This window comes from Hylobates moloch, unplaced genomic scaffold, assembly GCF_009828535.3.
Source record: "Hylobates moloch isolate HMO894 unplaced genomic scaffold, HMol_V3 SCAFFOLD_24, whole genome shotgun sequence".
Taxonomy (NCBI): domain Eukaryota; kingdom Metazoa; phylum Chordata; class Mammalia; order Primates; family Hylobatidae; genus Hylobates; species Hylobates moloch.
Genome location: NW_026652299.1, coordinates 14,449,138 through 14,470,732, shown reverse-complemented (window position 1 = coordinate 14,470,732; position 21,595 = coordinate 14,449,138). Strand labels below are relative to the sequence as shown.

Here is a 21,595-nt window from a genome sequence, read left to right as displayed (position 1 = left end):
GGATAAAATTTTTTATTACAAAAAGAAAATGAATAGCTTTTAAACTACATATGTTTCCTGTATGTTCCCTCTTGGCAAATTGGTGATTACTATTTATAAAACTAATACCTGTGGTTTATTTGCTTACTCACAACTTCCGCCCTTTTAACACCTGACAGTTTTAAATCTGATTGAAATGCTACTTTAAAGTGTATTTGGATTAAATTCAATCTCTATGGAGTTTTACTGATTTGTGAAAATAATCCATGGTCTTAAAAATAATATAGGTTTTATCAGCACACTTAAAAACGCCTTTAGCAAAAGTATCCCGTGTTTCTGCTAATTATTTGAGAAACTAAACTTAAGGCTGTGAAATTCAAGGGCTAATTTATTTGGGAAAGTAGAAGTCATTTCCTTTTTTAAAAGAAGAAAGATATCGTTGAAGAAGTCTAAATTACTATTGATTTTATCATCCTTTACTTTCATTGTTTTTATCCGATGACCAATTTTGGGACGATGTAAATAAACACTGGGAACATGCCCAGACTACCATTTTTTTCTCATTAACCACAGGGCCATTGTGGAAACACTGTCAATATTCATCCTTTTGTACAATGTCTAAATATTGAAACTTCTGAGCCCAGCAAAAGAGCTCTCAAGGAAAGTATCCAAATGAAAAAATTAGCCAAATCAAATATTATTAGACATTTTTATGAACCCAGGGTTGTTATAATCAGATAAAATAAAAAAACTATTAGTGGGATCTTCCATTTCATTGTCCACTCATTTTACTCTCCTATTGCACTTCAATTTAGCTACTTGTGTTTGAGCTACTTTCTATCAATGACCTCCTGCCACGTTCCCCAAAAATCAGTTCTACTCTGTATGAATTGGATCATTGCGCCATTTTTCCTGATGCATAGTTCAAAATGTATCCAAGTTATCAGCATGAATCTCTGCTCCTTAGTGAAACATCCTTGAATTTTGAGCAATATAGTTCCAATTTAGATTTTGCTTTCTCCTTTATTGGTATGTTAGGGAGGAAGTTGTCTTAGGAAGCAAGTTAACATAGGATTTTATCATTATCTTCTGATTCTTCTTTCTGACTGCATTAAGGTGATATATTCACATGTTTACCAAATTAAAACAGGATCAAAATGCCTATTTAATTTGTCATGTGAATTTGAACTTCTATCAACACATTAAGTAGATAAGACAGCATGGGCACCTTTATCCCTATGTAGAATTGGCAATAAGACGTTGCCAAGAGGCTGTGGCTGAGCTCTGGCAACTGGCCTGTCCTGACTTATGCAGCCTGGGACAAATCATTTAACTTCTCTGAGCCTGGTTTTTGAAAGTTTAATAAAGGAATTCCAAAAATTTCTTTCCTCCATTTCAGTCTATTCACCAAGGTAAAGGAGATTAAACTCCTTGGTCTCATTTTGGTCAAGAAAGCCTATATAAACTCAATTTAAGGAAATTGAGTGAATCAATGACATTTTAGTTCAAAAGTTGGACTAAAATCCCTTACCTTTTGACTTCTGTATGTTGGAATCATGCAGAATGTATATCTATGCATGTATAAAGTAAATTTATAACAATCTAAAATTAATAGATGATTTCTTTAAATGTAACAGGTTTCCTGTTTAGCTGCTTCCTGATTTTTTTCCCCAACTCTTCAGCTATTCCCATTATGAAGGCCACTTGAATGAAGTCAGTGATGTTTTGCTTCATGTTTCTCTCTGCTTTTTTGAAGTAGTTCTCTTATCAGAGGTACTGGCTCATATGAAAAGGGTTAAAATGTACTAAGTGAAAGAGCAGAATCTGCAGTTATATTTAGGGTTTGGGTTTTCTGGAATATTCTGAAGAGACAGATTTAAGGACACAAGTCATCGTCTGCCCTGTGAGTCATAAAAATAGAGTTTTGTTGACCTGAGAAAGAAAAGCCAGTAGAAAGTGAAAAGATTTCCTTCAAGACTGTATCCTCTGAGGACTAGAAATCATGGTATTTTATCAACGGCAGGTCCATTCCTCCTTCCTAAGATTAGCTATCAGATAAGATAAGTCCATGGTGCCCATTCTTTTACTCTATAACCTATTGAGATGTTTGATTTACTTCAAAAGTCCTTGGAAACACCTTATAAAAATTTGAAGCAGAGGATTAAGTGTGAAGGTTTGTACCTCGAGCTTATAAAAATTTTGAAGCAGAAGATTAATGTGAAGTTTGTACCTCAAGCTTACAGATGTTCAAACCTTGATTCTCTAACGCACCAATGGGACACAGGGATCTTCCCTCTCTTTTTTCCTTTTATTGTTTTTTTTTTTTTTTTTGGAAACAATTTTAAGTGCATTAAGAACTAGACCCTCCAGACTTATCTGTGCCTCTAATGTTTATTATTGCCACTTTTCTGTATTAACCAAAGTTTATGTGCAAAATATCCAAATTCAGTTTTTTTCTCATTAGCCACAGGGCCAATTCAAAAACATTGAGTTACTGCCTAAATCATGAATCTGGGGTAGAGTGGACTATTGTCATTCTAGTGCTTGCCAAGGCTTGGTTTTATGACATTGATTTCACATCCATTTTTACTGAATTACTGTCTTTACGTTTTTTTAAACTTCAAACATATCTAAGTATTTCTTCTTCATGTTGATCACAGTAAAGTTTCTAGTCCATTGTTTTTGGTAATCACAGGTGGAAGTCGCAGAAATGGAGCCCTTGCATCTTAGTGCCAGAGTCTGTCCGGCAGGGAATAATGGGCAGCAGTGAAGCCTGTGGAAAGGGGTTACAAACAAGAGGTATGGTGATTTTTACATAGTTTTTTTATTAATACATAAGTTGCCATTATGTGACTCATATGTGTTGCTTACTTTTATATTTGAATGAATTGTGATATTATTGGCTTGAATTATTCATATTTATTGATGTTAAATATAATCAGGATTTGGCATAGTTAGCATTTTATATTCGATTATCTTTAAGTATAACCAGTTAGTGTACCTAAGGACTAAAGCAATATTAGCAAATATCTGTTCTCGGTCATAGTATAGCCCAATGCTCATGTTCCAAATGCACATTAGATATTACCTAATATCTGTGAATGAAGGTTTTGTCAAGATTAGATTCAATTGTCTGTATACCTTAGATTTTTTGGTGCTAATTAAATATTTGTTGATGAATGAAAGAATAACTGAATGAATTGACTAATCTTAATGATCATAGGATATGGCTTAAATATAATTGTCATATACATACTCATATATCTTACATGTCAAATGCATACAAAGGAAGTATTACAATTTCTGGAAGCCATATGAATAAGCTTCTGGACCTGAGTAGAACTGCTTTTTATCATCAATGTCTAGAAGGTGTGGGAAATCTCTGAAAACTACTCAGAGAATCATCAGACTGCTCACTTTTCTATTTCATTCATAATCCAGGTGCTAGTTGTAGGAAGCTTGATATGAAGTGCATTATTCTCAAAACCTGACCACTTTCTCACTAAAGGGATATATGTGGCAAAATTAAACCTTGTGGAATCAATTAAATTATACTGGTTTCATAATTAATGTTCTTTTAGAAGGCATATTTAGAATTAAGTTTCTCTTTTTGTTACATAGGTCATACTTTGGAAATAATATCCCTGTCAAAAAATTTATAGATGAAATTTATTGGTCAGGTAGTTTGATTTCAGATTGCTATGGGGATCTACAGTGGCTTTGTGTAAATTATAAGAATGAACCACTTTCTTAAGACATTTTACTTTTATATATCACTAAATTATTGTAATAATATGATATTGTTATTTTAAGATTTTTGCCTACTTTCTGCTGAAAAATTCTTACAGAATATCCAAATCACCAATATCTACTCCATGAATGGAGCCCTGTTAAAAAATGGCACTTTTATGTAGTGTACAGTTTAAGTAGGACCTTGAATTTGTTACTCTGATATTATAATACTAAACAAAACCATTTAGTACATTCTGCAAGGATATTGTATGTAAATGATGTAGAATTATCACATAAAAGCAAGATATTTCATATTTTCTAGAATATGAAATCTCTTTGGATTTCAATATAAATGAATATTTCTGGCTGGATGCCTGATAGTCCTTTAGATTAGGCAATGAACTTTCTCTAAATTTGACACCAACATTAGAACATTCCTCGTGTTTAGTTGATGGGCAAGTTGCACTTTTAGCATAGTAGGATGGGTCTTCAATTTTAGGATTATGGAAGAAAGACATTGCTACCTCTGTCTTTTCTTTAAATTAAGAACCATAAAGGAAAATACAGAACAATAAGACTAAATACATCTCCAATGAGATCAATCTCCTTTATAAAATCACTCCAAAGAACAAGGAATACAGTAAACTTACTTTCAGGTAAATTAGGAGCCATCGGTAAACTAGATCATAATATATAAATTTGGAAAGTAAATGGAGATATGGCAAAGTATTTTGTAGAACAGGATTACATCTAAGTGTTGGCAAGGGTGAAGGTTTGGGAGCTGGAGAGAAATAAAATGATATATCCTGGACAACTCCAGGAAAAAACCACATCCTGCAGAAGGAAGCGTGCAAGGGTGTATGTGTGTGTGTATTGGGAGTTGAGGATAAAAGCTGCAGCTCTGAAAGTCTGAATAAAGAGCAGGAAAGTTCCTCCTTGTTCAAGTTCCTCACCTTTCACTCTAGAGTCAGATTTCTACCATTTCTTTTTCTTGTGGGAGCATGGAGATGTATTCTCTGGGAAACAGAGAGGTTTTAGACTCTGGACAATAAACAGAGGTGGGTGGAGATGCGGGGCAAGACTGAAATCAGGTGGATAAAAGGAATGTCTGAATAAGGAATTATGAGACTCTGATTTCCTCTGAACATTAAACTGCTAAGAGTTGAAGATAGAGAAATGAGAATATAAAGGGGAGAAAAGTATCAAAGAAATAATACTAGAAAAATACTCATTAAGGAGCCAAAATGATTAAATAAGGCCCATATCAAGGCTTGTCATTGTGATATTTCAGACCACATGGGGTAAAGTCATGACCCTAAAGCCTTCCAGAGTAAACAGCATGATCTCTCACCCAGAGTTCTTGAATAAGATTGTAGGACTTTTCAACATCAGCGTTGGAAAGTGGAAGGAAATAGAACAATAGCTTCTAAATGTGGAATGAGAGTATTTTCAACCAAGAAGTCCATATTAAATTATCATTCAATTATTAGGATAACATGAAAATGTTCATAGAAAACAAAATCTCCAAAAGCTTACCTTCATAGCATCCTGTGTCCAGACGTAAATAGAGTATATGCCTCATCAAAGATGAATAAATCAGGATGCACACTGGGTATCCTCTCCAGAAGAGAGGACATTGGCATTCCTAGGAAGAAAGAGAGGGGAAATTCATGGACCACTGCTGTTCACAGGCCTCGAGCTGTTCACTAGGCTCATGTGGTGAGAGCAGGAGACCTGTAAAGTGTCAGGAGGGACGTCTTAACATAAACAATAGAAAGAATAGGATTTGTCAGGTTTGACCTGGACAACTGCACTGAGAAGCATTTCATAGGTATAAAAGCCCTTATCCGGATTCATAGAAACGTTTGCAAACAAAAGTGAAAGAATTTCAGGAAATACAAAATGCTGTAGATAGGCGCTATGGTTACAATATACTTTTTCAGCTTACCTATAAAGAATATATTGTCATAAAAGCAAAAACATTAAATTGTGGAATTAAGCAAAAAATGTGATTCAACAATGTTGAGAGTTTAGTGAAGGGACCTGGGAGGTGTTGTCCTCAAAAAGACAACAGTAGAAAACACCTATCATTAAGGAATTGGCCAATGGAGCTATATGAATATATTTTTAGAAACATGAAGTACCCACTAGAAGAAATTGTAGGACAGTAAAAAATAATTGACTCAAAGTGAGGAGTCAGATAATTATTAGTTTTATCATTATTCAAGTTTCAATGCTATGAATATGTACTACTTTGGTGAAAATATATTTTTTAACATAATCTGGCCAGGTGTGATAGCTCACACCTGTAATCTCAGCACTTTGGAAGGCTGACGTGAGAGGATTCCTTGAGCTCAAGAGTTCGAGACCAGCCTGGACAATATAACAAGACCCTGTCTCTACAAAAATAGAAATTTTTAAAAAAGAGCCAGACATGGTAATGCATGCCTGTCATCCCAGCTACTCAGAAGGCTGAGGTGGGAGGATCGTTTGAACCTGGGAGGCTGAGGCTACAGTGAGCTGTGATCATGCCACTGCATTGCAGCATCAGTGACAGAATAAGACCCTGGCTCAAACAATAATAATAATAATGAAATAAAGTGATCTATTCAGTGTTCTAAAGGATTCTTTAAGTAAATGCATTGCAAAATGCTGAAAAAGCTAGGTCCAGGAAGGAAATTTAGATTGGGGAAGGGAGGAGGAGGGACCTGACTGTTTTATACTGTATGAAGAAGCTTCTGCTGTCAGCATTTTTTGCTGGTTTAAACAGATAGGGTCTTGTTTCTTCATGCATATTCATAGGATGGATTGTGGTTCCCAAAAATACCTGTCCACATGCTAATCATCATGACCTGCACATATGACTTTATTTGCAAAAAGGATCTTTGTAGGTGTAATTAATTTAAGGATTTAAAGCCTTTATTAATTTGGAAAAGTTTATTTTGTCTTTGGGGATTCTTTGTATCCCAGAAGGAGTTTGAACTCAGACCATAAAGTCATGGGAAAGCCGGCTTGAGGTTACACACTCTCATGAAGGATTCTCCTCTCTTGCTATCGAATGCTATGTTTTAGAATTGCCAATTGTCTTGCCAAAACCTTGTGCTTACAGGTTTATTTCTATCTAGTTCGTCCCCAAACACTAAGGGTGAGTGTTAGTTACCATTGCTTCTAGTGTGGGAATTTTATAAGATTCTCCATAGTCAACCTTATATTTTTTCCTTCTGTGCATTATGAATCCATAAAAGTAAATACTGGGATCTCCAAGATTTGATAGAAACCCTTGGGATGAAATTTGTCTTTCTTGTTTACCTTGCAGGGCCTCATACTTTCACTTTGTTTGGGGTGTTATGGATTCCTTACTTTTAGACCAGCCCATCAATACATTCAGAAAATATATATGTTGTCATATGCTTTAGTCTTTTTCATTTGAAAGGATATTTCAGGATTTGTATGCCATTAGACTGCCAGAAACAGAAGTACCACTTGTTTTATTTCATTGTGCGTTTGTTGCTGACCTGTTTAATTGGTTCATGGTTAAGATTTCATTCGTGTAATAATTTTTCAGTTAAAAAATAAGAAAAACAAGAAGATAGAACAGCACATAGAGTTATAGCTGTAGCTAAACGTCTACACCATCTCCAGGAAGATGGGCATTTTGGATTTCATTGTCCTAGTTGTTGCATGCTTCAAGGAGACCCAAGTGTTCTTTCTGCCCAGAGTCTTGTGCTTTATCAGAATAATTTTTTTAACGGTGACTTATATTTTATGGCAAATAAAAGTATAAGAGGAAGGCCGGGTGCGGTGGCTCACGCTTGTAATCCCAGCACTTTGGGAGGCCGAGGCGGGCAGATCACGAGGTCAGGAGATCGAGACCACGGTGAAACCCCGTCTCTACTAAAAAATACAAAAAATTAGCCGGGCGTGATGGTGGGTGCCTGTAGCCCCAGCTACGTGAGAGGCTGAGGCAGGAGAATGGCGTGAACCCGGGAGTCGGAGCTTGCCAGTGAGCCGAGATCACGCCACTGCACTCCAGCCTGGGCAACAGAGCAGGACTCTGTCTCAAAAAAAAAAAAAAAGTATAAGAGGAAGAAACTTATAATAATATGCTTTGTAGAAACTGCCCTTAAAATGCTAAAACTTTAGTACGAAGAAAAGAGAGAAAGAAAATCCGAGATGCTGTCATTTCTATAAGTGGAGTGTATTTCTCTAGGGACTGATTTTTTGTTTTGCTATCCACAGTAACTATTTTAAAGCTGAGTTAATGGACTTTCCAGTATTTTTCTTTTGGACAGAACTTTCTTGTCGTATATCAGCCCGTGAGTATACTCTGTCAGTGACAGACTTGACATTATGGCACTGTAATGGATACAGAGTAGGTACTGGAGATCGAAATCACTTGTCTATGGTATCGTTGACTTTCTTGAACTATCTGTAGTCTTTTTTGTTTTATTTTCCCTGAACAGTGTTTAGGTGGACCAAAAGAGGCAGATCTCTAAACTCTGTCAAATCTGTTTGTTCTTCTTTAATTAGTTTTCATCACAGTTTTCTTACACAATAGTTTTGATGGTTTCTGTATGTTTTTCTTTGCATTCAAGGAACCCCTTTAAAGTAAAGATGTTTTTCTGGAAAAAAAAAATTAGCAAAAGAATTCACATTCAAAATTAGTTGTGGATTACGTTTAGTTTGTTTTTTTTTTTTTTTAAAGGATAGAATTAGAAATCAGAAGAAGTTAAATAATGGAGATCTAAAGTCTTAATTATACAGCAATAATACCTGGTATATCAACATGAAAATTCATAAGAAACATATATTTGTGTGTATTTACCATTTTTGCCTGATATGCTTTATTTAACACAACATTTCATAATCTAGTCTTTTACTAAGGCTTTCAATATGTGATTGAATCATTAAGAATTGATTTATGGCTGGGCGCAGTGGCTCACACCTATAATCCCAGCACTTTGGGAGGCTGAGGCAGGCAGATCGCCTGAGGTCAGGAGTTTGAGACCAGCCTGACCAACATAGTGAAACCCCTTCTCTACTAAAAATACAAAAATTAGCCGGGCATGGTGGTGGGTGCCTGTAATCCCAACTGCTCGGGAGGCTGAGGCAGAAGAATCACTTGAACTCGGGAGGTGGAAGTTGCGGTGAGTCAAGATCTCACCATTGTACTCCAGCCTGGGTGACAGAGACTCTGTCAAAAAAAAAAAAAAAAAAAAAAAAAAGATTTATATGATTTTCCAACACTGTATATTACATAAAGTATACATTTATATAAAACAAAGGCAAGTAAGTTGATTGCATGAGTTGGATTCAGAGAAAACTATTTGTGTTGGAGATCTGAGTAGTAGTCTAATTTTCTGATTGAAAGTGTTCTCCTCGGCTATGTTATCTTCATGGAGAGAAGGTTAAAGATATTACCCACCATCAGCTCATCATCCAACTTTTGTCTGGAAAACACATAGAAATATAGCAAAACATCTAAAATAAAGATGTCATTATAGTCTACCAAATGTCAAGACAGCCAATCAGCTCATTGTGTTCTTCTTTCTGATGCCAGGTATCCTTATATTTTAGGAGACAAAGGATACCTCTGAACATTGGACTTTCATTCTCCGAATGGGATTCACCATAGTTGCTTAACCTTCAAGCTGCAGTTTTATTTTCTGCCGTAGCCATCTACCTACATCACAAGCAAAAAGTCATTTCAGTTCATTCAGAAAGCAAAGCACATATATAGGTTTGACCTATGACTGAACAATAGCAAAAAGACAGAGATAGTCACAGCCATTTTTATTTTTGGTATGGGAGGAGGAGGAGGAGGAGAAAGGTTTTCTGGGGAAGAAAGTAGGGTAGTTTCTTCCATTTACTTCAAGGTTTGGACAAAAATGAGCTACCTTATCCATGAGCTGTGGGCATTTCCAGTAGGGGATGTGGAGCAACTGTGGCCTAGCCCAGGTGCCCCTTCCACAAATGTAACTGTGTTCTAAGAGGGCAAAGCCATTTGACAGGGTTTTCTCATGGACTTGAATAAGAGAGGACATGAACTCTCTGTCCAAATCAACATATGAAGGTTGCCAATATAGGCAACAGGCAAATACTTATCTAACCACACTATTTTTAATAAATTTTGTGAGATAGTTTTTAATAACTGTGTTCATAGCATAGAAAAAAATGATTATACCCCAATATTTTTGTATTATTGATTATTCTTGGGGAGAATTCTGCCATGAACACCAGAGTAAAATATTGGAGGACATAATATTCTTTATTGATTTATCTAATTAATTGGCACCTGATACCAAATGATTGATTATAAATATTTTAAGAAACTTAAAAAAATCTCTCCTAAATATTATGATTTTTAAGTGCTAAAAAGAAAGGAAGATCAGGTTAAAATGTAGAAATTAGACAGTATAGGGAAACTTTCTAAATTAAAATATCTTCAGATTATAACAAAAGGATGGGTTTTATAACACCAGAGGCATTGGTTTTGAGAGTAAAGTGTTGGATTCAGAGGAAAAATTGCATTTTAATCTAAGTGAATAATGATTCTGTGAGGTATTTTTCATTTTCTTTGCATGTTTTAGGGTAGGATTATATTTGTGACTTTTATGGTTGCTGCAGGTAGAATGTGCACACTTTTTGAAATTGGTGATAAATTAAAAATAAATATTAAAAGAGATGAGAAACCTAAGGCAATGATGCTTTAGTAGCACAGTATGAACCAACTGCAGATTCAGTGATGCTGTCTTGTGTCAGCCTCCCATTTTTAACATAATTAAGTTATGATACAAAGAACAGAATAACCCTTTCTTCTACCTCCACCCCACCCACATCCCAGCAGATATTTCATTGATAAAATGGATGTTGGATGTGAAATGGGTGGGTGGGGGGTATTTTTTTTTTAATTGGTGAATGTAGTCATTTGTAAAACTGGTAGCAAGAAATTTCTCTTCTAGCTACATGGTTCTCAGTCACAGAACTATCTTCCCTTCAGGAATGCTAATATGAATTTCAAAGTCTACTGCCAACTCTGTAAATGTAATAGGATTACATGTCTCTTGTTCATGACTAAAATTCTATCTCTTCAAATAGACGTGAATTCCCTGGCTTCCCTTAACGCTTAGATTACTAAGGTCAGGGTATGCACGTCTGTTTATGTCAGGTGCCATCTCAGGATTGCATCAGAAACAAGTAATGTTTGTACATTTTTTGTTTTCATTTCTAAAGAGAACAGAAGGACTAACACTCTTCCCAGGCAGCAGTGAGAGAACAAGGAGACCGCCCTTGCTCTAGAGGCTCTAAAATCTAACAGAGGAGAGTCAGAACTCAGCCTCACTGCTACTTGGATGCAAACAAATACAACAGTTGTGAAACAATGCCTCTTTATGCCAACCATGTTATGAAAAATTTACATGGTGAGAAAAACAAAATAAAAAACAAATCACTCTTTTAGCTGAGGTGTATGGGGAGTGAGAATTTAAAACCTACTAGAGTCTATGAAACTTAGCAAGTATGTAAAGTAATCTGCCTTATAGCAGGATATGAGAAGCAGGAACTGAAAATGGGAAAGCTGGGGGTTTTTGAAGACTTTGTAATTATGCCAGGAAGGGTTTTGAGAGCCAATACCAGAAGAATGACTTTAGGAATGGATTAGAAGGCGTCTACATAAAAGGCATTTTGGGAAATAAAACAATGGGACTTAACAGCTAACTTTATCTACAGAGCACAGGATGGTGATGAGTTGAAATTTCGTACTCAATGGGGTTTTAGGCCAATGAGAATAGGATAATATTGACATTAAAAAGTTGACATCAATAATTGACATAAAAATGCACACACACAGAGCATACATACACAGAGAGGACTTAAATATGCAAGAATAAGTATTTCTAGAAACATTATATATATATTAGAATCATTTGTGTAAAGTTTGAAGTTGATGACATTTTCTACTGAAAGCACAGAGGGCATGTAAAGGCCTAAGACCTAGAGGGAAACTGGTGTGATGAAAAGGATGCCCCTTCACTTTGAAATGTGAGGGACGTGACTCAAATCATAGTTGTTCCACTCACTACTTGAGTGAACTTTGTTGAACCACTTAACCTCTCAATATTCTTATCTATGAAGTGGATAATAATTCCAATTTTTTGATACTTTTACCAGTGCTTATAGTTGCTCAGGAAATATTAATCTATTTTTCTTTTTCAAACCTCGGAAGACAGAAATCCTTAGAAGGCAGGGAAAATAAAAGTATTACAAGACATGTTTTTTTTGAAGTAAGTGAGTGGAAATTAGTGGAGAGATTTGTTGTTATATGAATAAAAGGGTGAAGAGGGGGAGTTTTTGTGACCAAATGATCTTCCTCTTAGAAATCCTCAATAAAAAAAAAAAAAAAGAAAAAAGAAATCTTCAGTAGAGTTAGTATATTGAAGGCTCTTAGATTGCAGCAATAAAGAAGTGTATTACATTTTTTTTCTTTTAAGTAACAGAGTTTTCTCAAACTCATTTGCCTGTAGACTGTTTATCATGAAATACCACCTAAGACCTTTATGCTATTTAAAAATGTGGGTATGGTATCACAAAAATCTCATAGGGGCAATTTTTAAAAAATATGTGTGTGATATTGTCAAATGTTTGTAAAATAATTGTGTAAACAAAGACAAAAATAATTTGGCAATTGAGTAGATGTAGCTGAATATATAGACTCTAGTCTCAGCAAAGTAATTGTAGACTTTTTTAAATAATAATTTTGGGACCAAGGGCTAGCAGCAAATAGATATTGAATAGATGGCTTCACAAAATATTTGCCAAAGAAAACCAAGAAATAAGTAGCTTTAAAACTCAGGGTTCAAAGAGTGATGATAGGACCACCCTGTACAAGTATGAAGAAAAAGAGAAAAAAAATAGTGGGGTGAATATACTGGAGGTGTTCGAGAGGGAGGAAATACTTGAGTAAGCATGGTTTTTGGGGTGAGGGGATATGACTGAATGCGTAAGTGAGTTCAGGATTTGGAAAAGAACATCCTTTTTTCTTTCTTCTAAACTCCAAGGGAAACTCAGAACCAAGGTATAAGGGCAATGTGGAGAAAGATAAAAGACCTCTTTATAAAATAGCTCAATGTACGTAGAAACCTCTCTCCCAGTAGTTACGCACGATCTTCTCATTTTAAATCCAGTAATTACTTTTCAGCCCCAAAGAATTTTCTTTTTTCTTTTTTCTTTTTTTTTTTTTTTAGATGGAGTCTCTTTCTGTTGTTCAGGCTGTAGAGCCTGCAATCTACTCCTCCTGGGTTCAAGGGATTCTCCTGCCTCAGCCTCCCCAGTAGCTGGGACTACAAGGTGTGTGCCACCACGCCTGGCTAATTTTTTCTATTTTTAGTAGAGAAAGGGTTTCACTGTATTAGCCAGGATGGTCTCGATCTCCTGACCTCGTGATCCGCCTGCCTGGGCCTCCCAAAGTGCCGGGATTACAGGCGTGAGCCACAGCGCCCAGCCCAAAGAGTTTTCTTTCTGAGACACCCTAACTCTACTCCCGTTTTGTAGTTTTCTCCTAGCGCTTACTCTGTCTCTCTTCTGCTCAGATCCCAAGTCGCTGAGCCCCGCTTCTCTTTCTCCACTGAAACCTTACATGGCATCATTCTTCGAGCTTCTCCTTTTGTGGTTTCCATCTTTAATGTCTCCCCAGATCATCTCAGCTCTGCCCAGGATTTAATAAGCTCTTTAGAAAATCCCCAGATCTTTATTTCAAGGGAAGTCTCCCTGTCAACACCAGGCTTAGAATATTCCCCTGCTGAACACCAATCATCTTAGAGACAATATAATGATCATTCAAATTCATTGTTTCTAAAAGTGAACCTATTTTCTCTTTCTGAGTTTTCGATCTTAAGGAGTTGCATCTCCACTGATCCATTAACAGAGAGAATCCGGCTTGGAATCCCGTCCGTTCCATCCTCATGAGGACTCTCCAGCCTATTCCCTTTTGCTAGACCACTGTTGATATCCACCTGAGAATTGCAGTAACATCCCACTGCTCCAGGCACATTTCTTACAAATCCATCATATTTATGAAGCCAAGGTTATCTGTGTAGAGTAACTCACCTGATTATCTCAATCAACTGCCCAATAATTTTCAGTTTCTGTCCTTTTCTATTCAGTCCTTATTACCATGCACACTTTTATGTCTCTAACTGCTCTCTCTCATATCCCTAATCCACTAGCCATTGACCAGGCATTACCCATAATCTACAAACACTCATCAACTCTTGGCTTCTCCTTTAACCTGGAAATCTTTTTACCTTTCTTAACTTGTTGGGATCCTATGTCCTGTCCTAGTCCCACCTCATGTATCTCTTTCTCCAAATAATTCCATTCCCCCAGTTGTAATTAAGCAATTCTCAGTATACACTCCCTTCTTACTTATACTTTATGTTTAGGAATTATACCTTAAAGGTTTTCTTATTGGATTTTTCAGCTCCCAAAATGCAGAAAATGTACCTTATTCATTTTTATATCCCCAGTGCCCCAAATAGTCATATATTACACATACAAAAGTTACTCCATAAATGTTTGCTCAATAAATATTAATCCATGTGCCCATTATTGGAGGTTCAGAGCTTTGGCAAAAATATGATGAACAAAAATACACGTAATGAATGTATGATTTTATTCTGGAAAGTCAAATGCAGAAATTATAACACATTAAAATTACTATGACAAAATACTTTTTCTGTGCTTAAATCAAGTAATGGAAAGGAGAACTGTGCTTATGAGAGTTTAATCTCCTAGAGAGTAGAGGCTCTATCAGCTTTACTGTATAGTGTGCATATTTTACAAATTCCTTCAAAAGTGTATTTCTAGTGAAATAAAAATGAGAGATGATGAGAAAATGCCATGCAACCCAATTATCTGATGCCAGGATTATGAATCAAATTTATATAATTTCTCAGGTGCCACTCTATGAATTTACATGAGACTGAGAGGATTTTGTACCTTACCTGTAACAGAGTGGGCCAAAAGTGTGGCTTCTCTTTCTCTTTCTTTAGAGTAGTGCTTTTCAATCAGGGGTGAATTTTTCCCTCAAGGGACATTTGCAACATCTGAAGACATTTTCAGTGGTCACAACTAGGGGAGCAGAGGCTGTTACTGGCATAGTTCTGGCATAGCAATAGTGCTGAGATTCAGAAATGCTGCTTCTAGAACCAGAAGGGGAGTGTTGGCTTCACTTCTCATGATTAAACAGATCTAATTTGAAAATATTTGTTCATTTTCAGGACTACTCAAAATGCTTCCCATACAAATAATATTTCTTATTTATTGTTAATATTGTTAATAACATAAGCTAATTGGTTTAACTGTATGTGTAGATAGAAATTAATTACAAATGCATTTTAATCTGGAGTAGTGCTAAACACTTTTTTACAGAATCATTTGTTTCAACGTATGGGTCCAAGGCACTTCAGAATTTACAATTGGCTGGTGGATGGTGATATGACAGTTGCAAAACTGCAAACTCACAATTCACTTCTGAAACACTTGTGTAGACTGAAAATTTGAGTACTGTGTCATCTTATTAGCAACTGCCCTTGGAAGCCTAGGTTTTGGAATGGCATGTATGGCATAATTTTACTTCACAAAAAGAGCTGTTTATTATGCTTTAGAACCTGTTAAGTGTAGTTTGTATTGTTATTATTATAACAATTCAATCTACTGTTAACATAGTTGGTCTCTAATAAGTACTATTTCTTCCTTACATTACCAGAAAACTAATTTTGTCTCCATGGTTGTTGTTATCTACCATATTAGATTATTTATTCCCTGATGGTAACTACCCATATTTGTTGGGCATAAAAGATCCTCACCCTTTCTTTAACTCCCAACTGCAATGAGCATGCCAGCTATCTTCAATCACTCTAGACCACTTCTTCCTCATAACCCTGCTCTGCATTGGCCATTCCATGTATATCATAACTTCCTCATTAGTTCTTTCATCTTATGGGTTAAATTTGTACATGAATACTCCCTATCTTTACCAGTTACCCAGTCTGGACAATGCATTTTCTTCTTTAGTTTGTGGAAGTGTGAGTCAAATTGCATGCCCTCTCCTTGCCATGGGATAGGTGGCATGATTTCCCAGCCATTGCTTAAGGCACTAGTTTCCTGGATTTTGAATATTAAATTCAATGGGCCCAGGTGGTACTTTTCATCAAAACTTCTTGCTGTTAAGAACTGCCTTAGTTTTGTCTTTTGACAGATAGTCTTTTGTTTTTTTCTTTTGAGACATGGTCTGTATCATCCAGGCTGGAGTGCAGAGGCACAATCATGGCTCACTGCAGCCTCAACCTCCTAGGCTCAAGGGATTCTTTCACCTCAGCCTCCCAAGTAGCTGGGATGACAGGTGCGTGCCACCACTACCAATTAATTTTTGTATTTTGAGTGGAGACGGGTTTTGCCATGTTGCCCAGGATGATCTAAAACTCCTGAGCTCAAGCGATTTATCTGCCTTGGCCTCCCAAAGTGCTGGGATTACATGGGTGACCCACCATGCTGGGCCGTAGATAATTTATTTTCCTGTTCTGTGAAATACCTCATACCTTTTCTTTTTTCCTTTCTCTCTCTCTCTGTTTCTATCTCTATCTTTCTATTTCTGCCTTTTTTGCTAAGTTAACCAGAATTGGTTCTCTTAATTGCAATTTTAAAACTTTAACTGATGTATCTCAATATTCCCAACTTGTTATTCCTATATTCTGTATTGAAAAGAATGGCATCATTGAAAAATTACTCTGGAATTTTCCCAATTTTTAACCAATTATATTTTATTAAACACAAGATATTACAGGTTTTACCCCAAATCTATTCTCCTCTCTCCCTTCTTACTGCTGCCAATTTAGTTTAATACTTCATCATGTCAACTGGACTATTAATCTCCAAATCCATGTCAATATTTCTAAATGATTATTCCAACATTACTATCTCATTATGTAACTATGTCTTCAATATTTTTATACTGCCTTGAGTACTTCTAAAACATGAAATATAGGGCTATTTATAATCTGGTCCCTGTATTTTATTTTGTAACTCACTTGGCCCTACCCCTCCAATACCTAATTCACCTTTACACTTAACTTTCTCCAAAATGTCTGTCTTCCCTCTGCTTTGACTAAAGTCTTCACAGGGCTTTCAGTAAACAGTTCTCTGCTCCCATGGCACCCTTCTTTCATTCTTTTGAAGTGCTAACTTGTAATCATTGGTTAACTCATCTCTCTCTTTCCTATTAAATACCTGTGAGCAGCAATTGTGTTTCATTCATCTTTGTACACTCTACAGGGTAGTCCTGCCTTAGCTGCGGTTTTGTTTTCCATGGTTTCAGTTTCCTATGGTATGGTACAATAAGATATTTTGAAAGAGAGGGGGCTTGGCGCAGTGGCTCACACCTGTAATCCCAGCACTTTGGGAGGCCGAGGCAGGTGGATCACCTGAGGTCAAGAGTTTGAGACCAGCCTGGCCAACATGGTGAAACCCTGTCTCTAATAAAAATACAAAAATTAGCTGGATGTGGTGATGAGTGCCTGTAATCCCAGTACTTGGGAGGCTGAGGCAGAAGAATCACTTGAACCCGGGAGGCAGAGGTTGCAGTGAGCTGAGATTATGCCATTGCACTCTAGCCTGGGTGACAAGAGTGAAACTCCGTCTCAAAAAAAAAAAAAAAAAAGAAAGAAAGAAAGACAGGGAGAGAGACCACATTCATATAATTTTATTATGGTATATTATTAAAATTGTCCATTTTATTGTTGTTAATTTCTTACTGTGCTTAATCTATAAATTAGACTTTATCATAGGTATATATGCATAGAAAAAAACATAGTCTTTATAGGAGTGGGTACTTTCCACAATTTCAGGCATCTACTGGAGGTCTTGGAATGTATACCCCATGGGTAAGAGGAGACTGCTATGCATACTGTCTGGCACCTTTTAGGCACTCAGAAAATATTAGGAAAATCAATGCCTTGATGCTTTTCTTGTATTCACAGAATTTTAACTAATACTAACTTTTTAAATTTTTTTCATTACGAAACGTTTCAAATATACAACTCACACATGTACCTATCCATGTACCAGTATTTAATACTAACATACTACTTTCATGTTTCATTTTTTCTCCCTCCTCTCCCCCTGTATCTCTGCTGACATTTGTTTACTTGTCTCAAATATAATTTCCTAGTTGAGTTTACAGTTGACTCAATTTTCTTCACATTTTCTCACTGGAGTTATTATAGAACAACAACAAGGTCTGTTCCAATTAAAACACTAGCACAACCAGCAATATCTTAACAAATGCTAAAGAAAAAACTTGTCAATTGAATGAATATTGAGTTTTCCACTTTACCTAGTAATAGAGTGATATATGCTTAGTCTCTTCCTCTAAAACATATCTATTACACAAATGCATATTTTTTCTTTGCTTCTGTTCTCTTTATATGATTTCTATGACAATTTTGAACTTTGCTACATATTATGCCTTCATCAAACAGACAAAATATCAGTCTTACATAGAATGTTTTGCCCTACTGAAATTAAAAAATCTTTTTTGTTTTTGTTTTTGAGATGGAGTCTTGCTCTGTTGCCAGGCTGGAGGGCAGTGGTGCGATCTCGGCTCACTGCAACCTCCTACTCCCTGGTTCAAGCAATTCTCCTGCCTCAGTTTCCTGAGTAGCTGGGATTACAGGTACGTGCCACCATGGCCAGCTAACTTTAGTATTTTTAGTAGAGACAGGGTTTCACTATGTTGGCCAAGATGGTCTTGATCTCCTGATCTGGTGATCCTCCCGCCTCATCCTCCGAAAGTGCTGGGATTACAGGCGTGAGCCACCACACCCAGCCAAAAAATCTTTTTGGGCAGTAGAATTTCCCTGCTTATTTGTTTTTAAATGTTGAGGTTCCATGGTGGCTAATTTGTTTTCATTCATATCTGGGACCTCAAAACATTTTATCTTCTGTCGGATCAGATAGATTAGACTTTGCAAATCCATGTCCTGTGTGATCTGACCTCTTTCACTCACAGAGGATTGAGCTCATTTGAATTTGTTTTATTGTAGATATTTTACAGTCATCATTAAATAATGGTACAACCTGTTAACTCAGAAGGTTAAAAGTCAAATTTCCATTTTTCTCTCATTGTAAATGGTTTGAGATTTTTTGGGGAAAAAAATCCATTCGGGTTGAAAATGAGTTTTATTCTTCACATATTCCATATCTCAAATTTCTTTTACGTGTTTTCTATTGACCCAAAAGCTTCAGACTTAGGGTAATTCATGTTATATGTTGTTCACAAATTTACTAAGTCCTTCGTTTTATGCTCAACTAGAATTTTTTCATAGTTTTCTTCAGCTTAACTCTTATTGCACTGAGGGATTATTTTTCTTGCTTTCATTAGTTTCTTAAAAATTTTATATGCTACCTTTTTAGTTACAGTGACTCAATTTGCTACCCAAAAAAACCATAGAACTTTCAACAAAATAGAGGAATCCTACATCTAAGGAACTAACATACAAGTTGGTAAGGCTCTATTAGCAAGGCTGTTGAAGCTAGGTAATTATCTATCATGAATGCTGTCACTGTCTTTTGGATTCTGGTAATGAGAACAATGTAGTTACTGTGGACTATAAACTCATAATGCAGATAGGATCTTATATCATTTTGTGCATCTGATTTTTACTAGTGGTTAATTAATTACCAATACTGCCATTGAATGCTAAATGACAGTTTTTACAAGCAAATGCTCCACACATGTAGGTTGAGATAAATTACAGATATTTCTAAAAATGTCCCCAACTCCCTTATAATTATCATTGAAAACAACAACTACACACAGGAGGGAACAGTAGGGTACAGCTCCTCCCACCTGGACTCTGTCTGGTTTGGGTGGATAGTCCCCTAGGTGTAAGCTCCACTGGCTAGAAACTCAGGGCTGTTGCGGCTTTCTTGCTCATTGATTAGTCCATTGTGATACACTCAGTCTCTCCTCAACTGAAAAGACATCCTCAAACTGAGTTCTTTCTAATTGGCATAAGAGATTCAAATACGTGGTTCATATTTATTGCTTTGCCTTTTCTATTTTTGTCTCCAATGAACTGTTTTTTTAATTCTTATTATTTGTTAATACTTGGTTTTGTACATTCTTGTTTACGTTTGTTGTCTTTTTCAAACAATTACTGATGTGAATATTGGAGGGGGTCCCAGAAAGTATCTAGTAGGCCTGGAGTAGTGGTTTGCTCCTATAGTGCCATCTACTCTAGGGAGCTGAGGCAGGAGACGTGCTTGAGCTGAAGAGTTCGAGGCCTCGCTGAGATATGATCACACCACTATTCTCCAGCTGGGGTGACAGAGCAAGACTCTGTTTCTAAAAAACAGAAAGAAAAGAAAAAAGGAAAAGAAAATAGCCAGTAGGATAACCCCACTTCCTTCTTATTTTTTTTCTTCTTTCCCCAGCCTTTCTCGTTTTATAGGTAAGTATGTGGAGTTCGACTTGGTCAAATTTGAAGGTTTTTTTTTTTTTTTTTTTAAGCTGCAAATTCCAGGTAAGAAATACTCAGATATCTGAAAAGGAGTAAATTGATCACCAAAAGGTAATTCCATAAATATGACAATTTCTGAATTTAAAACAAAGTTCCATCGTGACTCACCGAACGTCCTTGAAGTTAGTGTTTGATATGGTTTAGCTGTGCCCCCACCCAAATCTCAACTTGAATTTTATCTCCCAGAATTCCCATGTGTTGTAGGAGGGACCTAGTGGGAGGTAATTGAATCATGGGGGACAGTCTTTCCCATGCTATTCTCCTGGTGGTGTATATGTCTCATGATATTTGATGGGTTTACCAGGGGTTTCTGCTTTTGCTTCTTCCTCATTCTCTCTTGCCACTGCCATGTAAGAAGTGTTTTTAGCCTTCTGCCATAATTGTGAGACCTCCTTCAGCCATGTGGAACTGTAAATCCAATTAAACCTCTTTCTTTTGTAAATTGCCCAGTTTGGGGTATGTCTTTATCAGCAGTGTGAAAATGGACTAATACAGTTAATTGGTACCAGTAGAGTGGGGCATTGCTGAAAGAATACCTAAGTGTGGAAGAGACTTTGGAACTCGGTAACAGGCAGAAGTTGGAACAATTTGGAGGGCTCAGAAGAAGACAGGAAAATGTTGGAAAGTTTGGAACCTCCTAGTGACTTGCTGAATGGCTTTGACAAAAATGCTGATGGTGATACGAACAATAAGGTCCAGGCTGAGGTGGTCTCAGATGGAGGTGAAGAACTTGCTTGGGAACTGGAGCAAAGATGACCCTTGTTATGTTTTAGCAAAGAGACTGGTGGCATTTTGCCCCTGCCCTAGAGATTTGTGTAACTTTGAACTTGAGAGAGGTGATTTAGGGTACCTGGTGGAAGAAATTTCTAAGCAGCAAAGCATTCGAGAGGTGACTTGGGTGCCGTTAAAAGCATTCTGTTTTAAAAGAGAAACAGAGCATAAAAGTTCAGAAAATTTGCAGCCTGACGATGCAGTAGAAAAGCAAAACCCATTTTTTAAGGAGAAACTCAAGCCCGATGGAAAAATTTGCATAAGTAGCAAGAAGCCTAATGTTAATCCCCAAGACCATGGGGAAAATGTCTCCAGGCCATGTCAGAGACTTTGACGGCAGCCGCTCCCATTACAGGACCAGAGGCCCAGGAGAAAAAAGTGGTTTCGTGGGCTGGGCCCAGGATCCCTGTGCTGTGTGCAGCCTAGGGACTTGCTGCCCTGTGTCCCAGCTGCTCCAGCCATGGCTGAAAGGAGCCAACATACAGTTCAGGCTGTGGCTTCTGAAGGGGGAAGCCCCAAACCTTGGCAGCTTCCAC

The 21,595-nt window shown here is 36.7% G+C and overlaps 1 protein-coding gene across 2 annotated transcripts in view; it reads left to right on the top strand.

The window, feature by feature from the left end:
* The window catches only part of THSD7B (thrombospondin type 1 domain containing 7B), a 919,482-nt gene that overhangs the window by 525,802 nt on the left and 372,085 nt on the right, over positions 1–21,595 (top strand). For both annotated transcript variants that reach the window (XM_032145845.1, XM_058434423.1), the window contains one exon: positions 2,675–2,778. In XM_032145845.1, the coding sequence (XP_032001736.1) occupies positions 2,675–2,778 (104 nt within the window). The remainder of the gene's footprint in view (positions 1–2,674; positions 2,779–21,595) is intronic.